The 13,063-nt window shown below is 36.5% G+C and overlaps 1 protein-coding gene across 1 annotated transcript in view; it reads right to left on the reverse strand.

The window, feature by feature from the left end:
• The window catches only part of Igf2bp3 (insulin like growth factor 2 mRNA binding protein 3), a 143,653-nt gene that overhangs the window by 5,102 nt on the left and 125,488 nt on the right, over positions 1-13,063 (reverse strand). The window contains exons 11-12 of the mRNA XM_015490123.2: positions 4,890-5,006; positions 1,507-1,581 (exon numbers count right to left, since the gene is read on the reverse strand). Of these exons, the coding sequence (XP_015345609.1) occupies positions 1,507-1,581; positions 4,890-5,006 (192 nt within the window). The remainder of the gene's footprint in view (positions 1-1,506; positions 1,582-4,889; positions 5,007-13,063) is intronic.

A 13,063-nucleotide genomic window follows, 5' to 3' on the forward strand; every position in this document is an offset into this window, starting at 1 on the left:
CCCCTTTGTTTCCTATTCTTTCTGTAAATGAAGTGAAAACAGCTTTGGATTTTTAGTTTAAAAAAAAAAGGCCTGAAACAGAGGTCAAAGGAATGATGGGGGAAAGGGGCAGGATGCTAGGGGTGGGTAGAATGCCTAGGACACAAAAGGTCCTGAGTTCAATCCTGAGTGACCCACACCTGTAAAAGGGTGGGGGGAGAGATAGTGAAAGTGGGTGATTGAGGGCTGGGGTGGGGTAGAGTGCTCACCTAGTATGGGCGAGGCCCTGGGTTCAATCTTCAGCACCACATAAAAATAAATTAAAGATATTGTGTCCAACTACAAATATATATATAAAAGACAGTGGGTGATGGGCACATTCCCGATATGCATGTGACATAGCTCTAAACTGGCCAGTAACATTGCCTAAGGAAAAGAAGGCTTAAGGTTAGATGGCTGTCCAATTATACAGCTGCTAAGTGGTCAGTTGGACCAAGATATATGGGTTTTGGATAAATAACAGAATTTAGTTGCTTTTATCTAAGACAAAGTGTTCCATACTAAATTTTTTAATTTTAATTTGTTCTACTTAGTTTCATACTAAAATTTAAAATTAGAAATACATTCATATTTGTGAATTTGGCATGGTCTCAGTCCGTTCACCTTGAGTTGGCTGTATATTGTAGCACACTGATATTGTGCTGCTCAAGTTTTAAGCACTATTCTAAGCACTTTGTATATTATTTAAACTTTATAACTACGTTAGGTTGTAAATGTTTTTATCTTCGTTTTATAAGTGAGAAACTGGCCAAAGAGACATAACTTGCTCCAGGTTTCAGATGGTAAATGCCAGAGCTGGGATTTAGACCAGCAAACTGGCTGCCATGTCTGCTTTATATCACTCTGCTACATTACCTTTGCGTATACAAGGAAAGGCCTTCTGGCCCCAAACTCCAATAAACATGTGCAGTGGTTCACAAAGGTCAAATGCTATGAGAGCTCCTGCTCTTCAGGCCTCTAAAATCCTATAGATTAGAGTGATTTGTGGAGAGTCTATGGGCAAGGGCTAATAGAATTGATTCCAGAGTAAGATGAAAGGGGGACCTTTTGCTTGTTTGTTTGTTTTTGGTGGTGCTGGGGATTGAACCCAGGGGCTAAAGTGGGGCACTTTAATTCAAGATTAGAACCTCTTGGAGACAGAAAACTCTGGGTACACATTTCCAAGGCACATATATTAATAGGAAAGTTTCTAAGTTTCCTCTTAAGGTCTCTCCTTCGCGTTATCATAGAAGGGTGTTGAACAAATCACCTTTGGGAAACAAATGGAACAACCATTTCAGAACTCAAAATTAAAGGCTTTTGGTTTATTTTTAAAATACAATTGAGTTGTGGTTCCATTCTGATCTTAGACATGAAATTTCCTTTTATTTTTTTTAACTGAGTAGATGTTTTTTATTTAAAATCAGGAATTCTGAGAGAAGGCGGCATTATGGTTCTTCCTACCATCTGTAGTCTGGGGGCATATACCTTGAACTGAGCCTCTGGTGGTCCAGTGATAATCACCATCCTCACTTTAGCATCTGGTGCTTCAGCTGGAGCGATCTGTAATAGACCCATCACCAACGGGTTATGATACTTTCAGGTGTCATTGATAGAACACTTAGGCCAACCAGCTTGACATTTGCATGACTGACCGAAATGCAGAATTTAAAGCCTTCTGGAAGGAAATTATGGAGAGGCAGTGATTAATGTGGGTTCATCAGTTAGAGCTCCTGCTATATACTATAAACATACACTATGCCTATCTGATGTAAACCTAAACATTCAGACTCTCAGCCAACCTGCCCCACACCCTGATGAAGGATGACCTCTACCTTACAAATGGGGAAATGGAAGGCTGGAGAAGTTGAGCAACCTGGCCCATGAACTCAGTGGTTTGTTTCCATTGAGTACCACTGGTATTGTAAGCACAGGCAAAGTGTGGCCCTTGATCTGCTTGCATCAGAACCTCTTGGGTTTCCAAGAGACCTTCCACCTTATATTTTGAGGCTACTCTACCCTCTTTTATAACTTTCAGAGTTGCTGAGCCCCTTTTACCTAATTTAAATAAAAGGAAGTCTTGCTTTCTTAAGCTATTTGTACACATTTTTTACTAAGTCCATAAATCAAAGATTATTAGTAAATTGTCCCCATGTATGTTCACTAAAATAAGATATGAAATAAATAAACACTGATTAAGTGGGAGAAAGATGAACTTGGGCTTTTCTATTTTCACAGAATATATGAAATCGCACAAAAAGCCCCGACTGGGGAAAGTATGCAGAAACTTATATAGAGAGAGGAACCAACATTCCCACCAAGACCTAGGACAAAAGGATTTGGGGACCAGTTGCTAGGAGTTACTTTAAAAGAACTGGTTAGGCTTGATGGCACTTGCCTATAATCCCAGAAACTGAGGCAGGATGATCATGAGTTCAAAGTCAGCCACAGCAACTTAGCAAGGGAGACCCTAAGCAACTTAGTGATACCCTGTCTCAAAAAAAGAAAGAAAATTTAAAAAAGCTTTCAGTGGTTAAATGCCACTGAGTTCCTCTTATCAAAACATAAAGAAAAAAATTGTTGACATTTACTATACAAAACACAATAAATAACTATGTAATACAAAAAACAGTATTTCATATAGGAACAGGAAGCAAAAATACCAAATTGCACCACAGTGATGATCACTGTCAATTATGTGATACATTCTAGACCTTTCCCCACACATAATTTACATCAAAAACATCTATTTTTAATGAAGCCTTGCGTTCTCTCTCCATAATAAAGCTAACATCTCTTGTCACCTACTTTATGCAGGGCACTGACTGGTATTTGCAAACAACTACTTGCTTTTAATCAAAACTCTTTAAGGAAACCACTATTTTAAAAAAGGTATTCAATTTTCCAGCTTTGTTCTTTTGTTTCAGATACCTTTGTTTATTGATACTGGTGATAGAAGGCTGGGACTAACTGCACTCTTACATTTACGTTAAGAGTATAAATTGCTATACTCTTTCAAAGCCTGAAAAAAGCACATGCCCTCTGACCCATTAATTCTACTTTCCATAAGCTTAAACAAATAAGGCTGTATATCTTATTTATCACTGTACTGTTTATGCAAGATAAATGAGGAATGATCTGAATGTCAAGTAAATGAACACAAATGATAATTTGGTAATAACTAAATATTCTATCCCTAATACAGTAAAGTACATGGAAATTTTTTTTTTAAATTTTTTATTGTTGGCTGTTCAAAACATTACATAATTCTTGATATATCATATTTCACACAAGTACATGGAAATTTGTCCATATGTAAAACAATACCAAGTATTGGGAATGGTGATGAATCTTTCAGATTATGCATTTCAGGCTTTTAAGAAACAAAAACATTTTTTCAGCCTCATTAGAAAACATTCATGAAAGCCAGAAAGTAGAACTGAGCCTCTAATACCCAATTCTTATTCATGAAATGTTCACTTCAGTTTTTCCAAAACAGATCTACTAGGGTTTTTGTTTTTTTTTAAATGTGTGTGAATATGTGTCAGAATTTATTTTTAACTTAATCAGGAAACTAGGAGGATAGGAAAGTTGTTTCACCACTTGATCTTTTACCATGTCTTTTCCTTTGCTCACTTATTTATTGCTATACAAGAATATATAAGGGCTATTTGTTTTGATTTTTAATTATTTAATGTCTTTTGGTGTCCTGGTGTAGGAGGTGACAAATGCATACTCATGTATCCACCACCACAATTAAGATACAGAACACTTTTCATCACCCCCTAAATCTCTTCCAACAGCTTCATTATGCTCAACCCTTCCCCCTTCCTTCACTTCCGGCAGCCACTGATTTGTTTTCTTTCTGTCCCTATAGTTCTGCCTTTTGTGGAATTATCATATAAATGAAATCATACAATGTGTGGCTTTTTGAGACTGACTTCCTTCTCTCAGCACAATACATGAGAATCCTTGCAAATTGTTTTTATCAATAGTCTCTTTTCATTGCTTAGTAATATTTATTGTATAGATGGACACATTTTATCCATTCACCAGGTTTCTTATTTTGGGACAGTTATCAATAAAGATGATATAGATAATTTTAGTGTGGTGTGTGTGTGTGTGTGAGAGAGAGAGAGTGAAAACCCAAATTTTCATTTCTCTTGGATAAATATCCAGGAGTGGGATTTATGAGTTGTATGATAAGTGTACTATGTTGTATGTTAATCTTAATTTTTAAAGGTTCATAAAACTTAGTCAAAATAAAACCTCTAACTGATGTTTTCCTGAACAAAACTATAGATACATCAAGCTTTTTAATATTATGTTGTTTTAGCACGTCAAAATACAGAATCTTCAAAAAACACACTGTTATATTATGGCAGAAAACATTAACTGTCTTCTGATATTTGTTACTCTACTGTCTGTAATAATGAAATGTTTAGCTAACTATACACAGACTAGATTTCCCTAATGCCCCTTCAGCTTCATCTGGCCAAATCCTGAGGAAATGTCCCTAGTAGAAAGGCTTTGTTGTGTCCTACTTGTCCCTTCTGGCTTGGACAACAGACCAGATTGTTTGAGCACTGAATGATGTCTTCTGGGACCATGAGAGTCCAAGATCACACCTGGCAAAGATGACTAGAAGGAGCTTAGAAGTCCAAGGTTTTGAGGAGCAAAGTAACCAGCCAGCCCTGGATTTCTTGCCTCCAGAATCAGTCTGGAGATTAAGCTACTGTTGTTTGGGGTTTTCTGTCAGGCCCTATGTAACCAAGACTACCTCTAACATTCAATTCAAATTATTAAGTGGAAAGATTTATCTTTCTAATTTGCTTAAAGAACCAGGACAGCCACAGTTGGCAAAACAGTACCTTAATTGAAGCTCCTGCAAAGCGAGAAAGCTGTTTGATGTGCTGGCCCTGCTTGCCGATAATGGCGCCGACTGAAAGAGCTGGGATAAACAGATGTACAGTCTCCGTTTCTGATTGCTGATAGAAAAGAAAGCCAGAAAGTACATGTTTATTTGCTACAAATCAGGGGGGTTTGTTTTGTTTTGTTTCGGGTTTTGGCTTTTAATCATCAGCTTTGGCATGAGCACATTCTCACATACAGTACAGGTATTAGAAAGGTTGAAGAGGAGGAGAAACTATCAAAATAAGTTGACAAGAATTTATCCCACAAGTCAAGAAGGTCTCATATTCATTCTGAAACCATTTGTATTTAAAATTCCACTTTTTTGTACATGATTTTTTTTTTTTAAGTACCAGGGATTAAACTCAGAGCCACATCCCCAGCCCTATTTTGTATTTTATTTAGAGACAGTGTCTCACTGAGTTGCTTAGCACCTCGCTTTTGCTGAGGCTGCCTCAGTCTCCCCTACCACTGGCATTAGAGGCATGCGCCATTGCACCTGGTTCTATACATGATTTTCTGAAAATTTAAGATGTCACTGAGTTATAGATTTAAATGATACACAGACATTATAAAGTTTAAACAAACACTAAAGAAATACTATTGCCTTAAAAACGACAATCTTCCAACCACTATATCCAAAGTAGTTTCTTTTTTTTAATGTTTATTTATTTATTTTTTTAGTTGTAGTTGGACACAATATACTTATTTTATTTATTTATTTTTATGTGGTGCTGAGGATCGAACCCAGGGCCTCGCACATGCTAGGTGAGCACTCTACTGCTGAGCCACAACCCCAGCCCCCAAGGTAGTTTCTTGATAAGTAAAAGAAATTCTGGACAACACAGCAGCATTCAAAGATGCCAACTCCACACCTCATCTGTGTAGGTTTCACTTCTTAAATACATAGTGAACTATCTTCTAAGAAAAACACCCAGGTCTTTTCATAAAGAACTAAATCATGAGAAAACAACCAATGTCATGCCATTCTCATTACACTAGCAGAGGACAGAATTAGAAGAGGACTAATTCACCTTAGTGGTAAAATGCTGTAATTACTTTCCCATATAATTCCTTACTCCTTCTATTTCTGTCTTCCCTTTCATTTTTATATATAAGTGAATAAGAAAACGTTCTGAAGGCTAACTCCTGTAAGGCTGTGTTTAAGTGGATTTCATCTGAATACTCATTCCTACACCTAAAGCCACCTGTGCCCTTTAACATAGCCATTCTCGCAAGCAAAACAAAACATTCAGTTACTGGATTCTTTAAAATGCCAATTAGAGGTTCAGTAATGTTACCAATGAACTTAAAAGGTGTATAGAAGCCATACTCATATTTATACAGTTTATACTTGTTTACTTATCTTAGTAAGAAAAACACTTCCAAGAATAAGTTAATTCCAAGAAAAGTATTACAAGAAATATTTTAAGATAAGCCACAATAGGATATGCCAAGTAAAGCAAAATATGCATTTATTTAAAAAACTATATATACCCAGGGGCTGGGATTGTGTGGCTCAGTGGTAGAGTACTCGTCTAGCATGAGCGGGACCCGGATTTGATCCTCAGCACCACATAAAAATAAAGGCATTGTGTTGTGTCCATCTACACCTAAAAATAAATATTAAAAAAAGAGGAAAAAATAACTATATATAATAAGCTAATATTTCTAAATATGCTTGTAATAAGAAATTTACATGTGAATGATTACGTAAAAACATTTCAGAATTATCTGTTGAATCTTCTTATTTCCATTCTAAAGCACGTATGAATTTATTTCCCAAGTACTGAAGTCAATCCATCAATACTGTAAAATATATACCAACATACACTGCCATAAAATACTTCTAATTTCTAATATTTAAACCTAAACACTTCTCAAATTTCTAATGCCTTGAACAAAAAGTATGCCAACAGTTTTGCTCAAACCAGGGACATATTTGCAATTTGATTATTTTAGAAAATTTTTGAAAATCAGAAATTTGCAACACAAGGCTCTGACATTTTTATTGGGTGTGGAAACAAATTTTGTGCCACTGAATGTTGATCTACCAAAGGACACCATCACTCTTACCACACAAAAATTATTACTGGCATTAATGGTTCCATATTCTTTCTGTAAGCAGAGTGAAGGCAGAGAGCAAGGCATCACAAACACTATGAGAGACTGATAATCAACTGCAGAACCCCCCATAAAGATGAATAAGCTGTCCAACTTATCCCTCCACAAAGACTTTTCGGAGCTTATTTATTCTATGTCACAATCTATACATGCTACTTGGTAAGAATTTGAATTATGTGGATTTAAATCTGAGAATCATTTTCCTTTTCTTTAGACTTCCATCTAACATTTATGGGTAAAAATTAGTCCTATATGGACAATTGTTGGGTCAGAATCTTGTTATTCGTTTTGTTTGTACCAAGGAACAAACCTAGGGGCGCTTAATCACTGAGTCACACCTCCAGCCTTTGTTTCTATTTTTGTGTTGTTTTTTTTTTTTTTTTTTTTTTTTTTTTTTTGGAGATAGGGTCTTGCCAAATTGCTTAGGGCCTCACTAAGTTGCTCATGCTGGCTTTGAATCTGCCTCAGCCTCCTGAGCTACTGGAACTATAGGCATGCACCATGACACCCAGCAGAACCTTGTTATTTTTTTACAAATTTTCAAGGAAAATCTCAACTACTGTATCATCTTAAGTTTAAAGGAAAGGTTCAGTTACATGTTTAAATTTAAAAAAAAAAAAAAAAAGTAAGTCTTTAAATTTCTTTCTGCTGAACAAAAAGATTAAAAATTTATTGGGGCATGGTAGAGCATATCTATAATTCCAGTGACTCTCGAGGCTGAGACCGAAGACTGCAAATATGGCCTGCCTCACCTCGTCTCCAAATAAAAAAATAAAAAGCACTGAGGATGTAGCTCAGTGGTAAAACGCCCCCAGGTTCAATCTCCAGTATCAAAAATAAATTAGTTAACACTATAGAAACAATAAAAGGGCTTTTCTTTGAATACAAGGACTGACTTTTGCCTACAAACCCAATAAAATGGAAATGCAATATAGGAAGTGATACAGATGATACCTAGACAAATTTAAAGTACAACAGTATGCAAATGAACATTAAGATAGCAAAAATGTGTTAGGAATTTAAGTCAGAAAAATGTAAGCTGACCAAATTACATAACTTCACAATCAACCAGTTATCTAAATAAAATGCCAAGTCTAAATAGTTTCACTAGTTAGTTCTTTCAAGGCAAATACTCAGGAAGAATGACAAAACCCTAGTTAGAAGACAGACATGGAAACTAGAAGCAGACAGGCACGTTTAATGGGCAGACAAAAAGTACTGACACTATAAAGAAACAAATGGGCAGAGTACAAATAGTATGTTCTAATTGCTTGTCTACATTAATCAGATACTTTGAATATCTTCCTATGTCACTATTTAACTCTCCCAATAGAGTATTCTCTTGAATAGATATACCTCACCCAATTTATCTCAGCCCTAATGGCAAATATACATAGTCTCCAATTTTCATGTTTCAACCGAATCTATCTATCTGTTTGTTTATTTTTTACTTGCCAGGGATTGAACTCAGGGGCACTCGACCACTGAGCCACATCCCCAGCCCAGTTTTGTATTTTATTTAGAATCAGGGTCTCACTGAGTTGCCTAGTGCCTCACTTTTGCAGAGGCTGGCTTTGAACTCCTGCTGCCTCAGCCTCCCCAGCTGCTGGATCCCACTGCACCTGGCTGGATCTTTTTATTTATTTTAGTTGTAGATAGATAATAAAGGTATTGTGTCCATCTTTTTTTAATGTGGTGCTAAGGATCAAACCCAGGGCCTCACACATGCCAGGCACTTGCTCTACCACTGAACCACCATCCCAGCCCTCAACTGAATCTTTGTAGACAAATTTTTGTGCCCTTGTTCAAACACCTCCATGATTCAGATTAAGAACTACTGGGTTTGAACATTTTAAATCAATAATTATCAAATTGTCAACTTGTTTAGTCTACATAGAATTCCAGTTATTCTGTACCACTAGAATTCCAATTAAGACATTCATGGCACTTTTGAATGCTAGCTTTGTGGTTTTTAATGAATAGTGAGAAATGGGTAAAAAGAGCACTGAGCTAAAATTCAGGTTAAGAGGGGAATAACTGATGAGGGAGCAGGGTATGTGGCAACTGTGTGAGAAGATCTGTTGAGTTTGTTGTTTCAGGTACTGTGCCTGAACTCATTTGTACCTCATGACTAATAACTGATAAAAACTATCAACATTTTCATTTAAGAGATGAGAAAATGAATTGGAAAAGTTAAGTCATTTGTCCAAAGTCACATAACAGATGGTAGAGAAAGGAGTCAGACTTGGGTATGTTCTAAACCATATTCACAAAAAATCAGTGTGTATCCTTCTTTCAACAGATATGGATGTGCCCTGTGGAAAATACAGATATTTTGGCTCTTAAGAGCCAAACAGCACTGTTGTTTGAGGTGGGGCTGTTTTCCCTTTCTTATGACTTCCTGAGTCAACTGCACACAACCATATTATGCATGTTCAAGACACTTAGCAACTTAAAAGACTAAAGAGTTTCAGTTCCCTTATCTTCAGTGACAGTTAATTTTCCTGCTGTATCTGAGGGTGCTTTTATAACACCTTCAGAGTTAAGTTTTCAGTTTGTCACCAATTCATAATAGTGCAATTGAATTTTTAAATATAAATATTCATCCTTGTATAAATACTTTAAAGAATTTATGTTAAGGGGCTTGGATTGTGGCTCAGCAGTAGAGTGCTTGCCTAGCACGGGCGGGACCTGGGTTCGATTCTCAGCACCACATAAAAATAAAGGCATTGTTTTGTGTCCTTCTACACCTAAAAAATAAATATTTAAAAAAAAAGAATTTATGTTAAGACCTACTGGGTCAGAGAGCACAAACATTTAAAACTGACAAATTTTTCAACTAATCATGCCAGTTAATTTATTTCATGGTCAATTAGCTTAATAAAGAACAGGAGAGGTCATTTTAGTACAAACCATGTCCTTAATTTTCATGAAAAGTAAAGCAATATATGAATCTGGAACCCATGCCTAGTTTCCTATAAATGAAAACCATTTGAACTCTGTTCTTTATCTCTTCCTTTATCTTTGTCCTTAACCATGTACATATTTAATAGTTAACCCAAAATTCAACTTCAGGGAATATTCCTGACCTACCCCTCTTTGATCATTGAAGTTTGTTTCTTTAGTATATGTGCAAATAGATGAGCTAACTAAATTTCTACTATTTATTACTTGATAAAATTATTTGGTTTTCCCCATGTTTTCCAGGACAGTGTAACACACTGCAGGCATTAACACAGTTCTGTAGCTCTAGAAGCCTCCCGACTAACCTCTGAACTGTAAAAATTTGTGATAAGGCCCTATCCTGCCAAACTTGGCCAAATCACTTCTGTTGCTTTTCATCACTGGCACCAAATAAAATCATTTCATTCTTTAGTACTTCTAAATATAGTGCCTTTCTTTGGAAGCCTCTAGTATGCTATCCAGTCCCCAAAGTCATCTGTCTTTTTAAGTCCTTACTTTGTAACTGGATAAATCAAGTAAATTGATGGTGACACTGACCACAAACTCTGCTCCAATTTAGCATTATTTTGTCATTCTAGTCTTACAAAGACCATTAAATAAATCATGACCATTTTTTAAAAAAAGTAGGGTAGGATCTAAACATTTTTATCTTAAGAACATCCAGAACATGTCCTATATAATATAGGAATCTACTTTGCTGTAGTTATTGGCTTGATGATGATAAAGACCTTTTTAAGGGGTAAGACTAAATCTCATGTGTAACTAGCTAGACTCTATCCCACAGTACTTCATCATAACTATGTGATTACTTCTTGGGCCTCATTCCAGAAAGAATTTTATGATGCTTACAAAATATACATAATCTAAAAAGATAAAACAATGGTGGGCAAAGAAATAAGAGCATAGGAATCTGAACAGTAAATATATATTGATGCCAAAACTACTGTTATTATACAAATTTGGCTTTAAGCAGGAAGTTTAGAATTAAAAAAAATAATAATAAATCAGTTGTATGACTTACCAGATCTAAGGGGAAAAATTTTCATTTGCTTAGTAAAAACTTATTTTCCTGGTACTGATCCCAGAGACCAGCTTCTAAATCTCCTTAGAAAATAGTAATTTAACAGGCATTAAACTCAACAACATCCTCAGAGTCAATATCCCAGAGCCTCAAAAGCACATCCCGAGCATGTGCCTTAGCCTAGAACACATCAAAGACAGCTGCTATGAGAAAACTCAGGCAAAAACAGGGCCGAAGCCTCAAAAGCTTAACAAAAGCAAAACTTTCTTCCTGACACTGTGATGAAAGGCTACTGTGTTTTTGTTTTGTTGATTTGGGGGGTGGAAGTACAGAGCTGTCAAATTTGATATGAAGATTAAGAATAAATTTTGTAAGCAATATGTGGAGCGTTGGAAAAGGAATGATCATCAGGAGAGAAGGGCTGAAAGGACCAAAATAGAAAGGGCAACTACATAAAGAATCAATACACACATGTAAAATCAGCTAGACTGGGATGAGAACAGAAGCAACAGAACCTGTCAGTGGGAAAAGGAGTTAGAAGGGAACTCATTTTCTGTAATTTCCTCTGCTCCAATTTCTTATCTACCAAGCACCTCCCTGGCCACAAATTATTTTTCCAAGGAGATTTTCCTCTGAAGATACCAGATAGTTCACATAAGCATCCTGTCTACTTGAAAATCTGGCACAACTCATTCTTGGGTAGGACTCAGCATAATAGGCCATGTTTTCAGGATTTGGACATCCCAGTAAGCAGATAATTTCATTTTTACCTACAAGGCTAAATGGCCAGAAGAATGGTTGTGAGAAGCCTATGAACTTGAGTTTCAGACTTGGGGGATAAAAAAACTTTAAAATAAACAATCCTTGCATCTAAGGAGACATTCAGCTGTACTATCCTGAACCTTTCTTTGTAAATCCTTTTCTTGACACGTTTTTTTTGGGGGAATGATATTCACAGGACACAAGCTGCTTCCCAGTGGATTTCTGCCAGATTCCCATCAGCAAACCTTCCTTTGGACTCCTTGGTAAACTCTATGCTGTGGCTTGAAGTAACAGAGCAAAGCTGCTCAACTGGAAGTTTGCGTAACTGAAGTCTGCCAATGAATAATTCCTAATCATCTATCGTGAAGAGACAGAAGTATGAGGAAACAGTAAGGTTAAGTGTATTTACTTTGTGGGGGAAAAAATCTAAGACATCACACAGGCATGGAGACATGCATTTCAGCCAACAAGATCAGCCTCCAGGAACCTGGACTGAGGCCAGCGCTTCCCTTTGGCTTGTTCCTGGGGTTTTTTGCTTTTGTTTTTAATGGATTTTGGTCTGGAAGTGAAACCAAGTTTACCCAATTCTATAACCTGAACAAAAATATTGAAGTACTTAAAAAGAAAAAAGTGGAGGGGGGAGTTCCTTCCCATAACCAAGATGTCTTAGGAAATAACAAATGTATGCAATGAGTTATTGAAAATTGTTCACTGAAAAGAAAATTGGGGTGTGTGTGTGCAGTACTGGGAACTGAGCTCAAGGGTGTTTTACCACTGAGTTACATTCCCAGTTCTTTATTTTGAGACAGGTTCTTGTTGGCTCTGAACATGCAATCTTCCTGACTCAACCTCCCAAGTTGCTGGAACTACAGGTATACGCCACCTCACCCAGCAATATTTTGTTTCTTAAAGAGTACTTTTTATCATGTATAGCTATAATGGATTAATGAAAGCATTTTTTTTTTAAGTACTCTTAAAAAAAAAAAAAAGACATCTTTCTTAGCTCTGTCATGGGCAGAAAGTTAGCTATTTAAAGTTACACAACCTTTCTGGGGACTTCTGAGAAAACTCCAAAGAGACTATCAGAATGGCGGAGACAGCCCCTGGGCTTACTTCTGCCAGCCCACCTGCACACTGCCAAGACCGTCCAGCAAGACAGTGTGCACTATGCCAACTCCAGCTCTTATTCTGCTTTATTAGCTGCCAATTCCCTCTTCCCGACTGTTTGAGCATTTCTGAAAGAAGCATTTCCTGTCATTTATA

This window comes from Marmota marmota, unplaced genomic scaffold, assembly GCF_001458135.2.
Source record: "Marmota marmota marmota unplaced genomic scaffold, marMar, whole genome shotgun sequence".
Taxonomy (NCBI): Eukaryota; Metazoa; Chordata; class Mammalia; order Rodentia; family Sciuridae; genus Marmota; species Marmota marmota.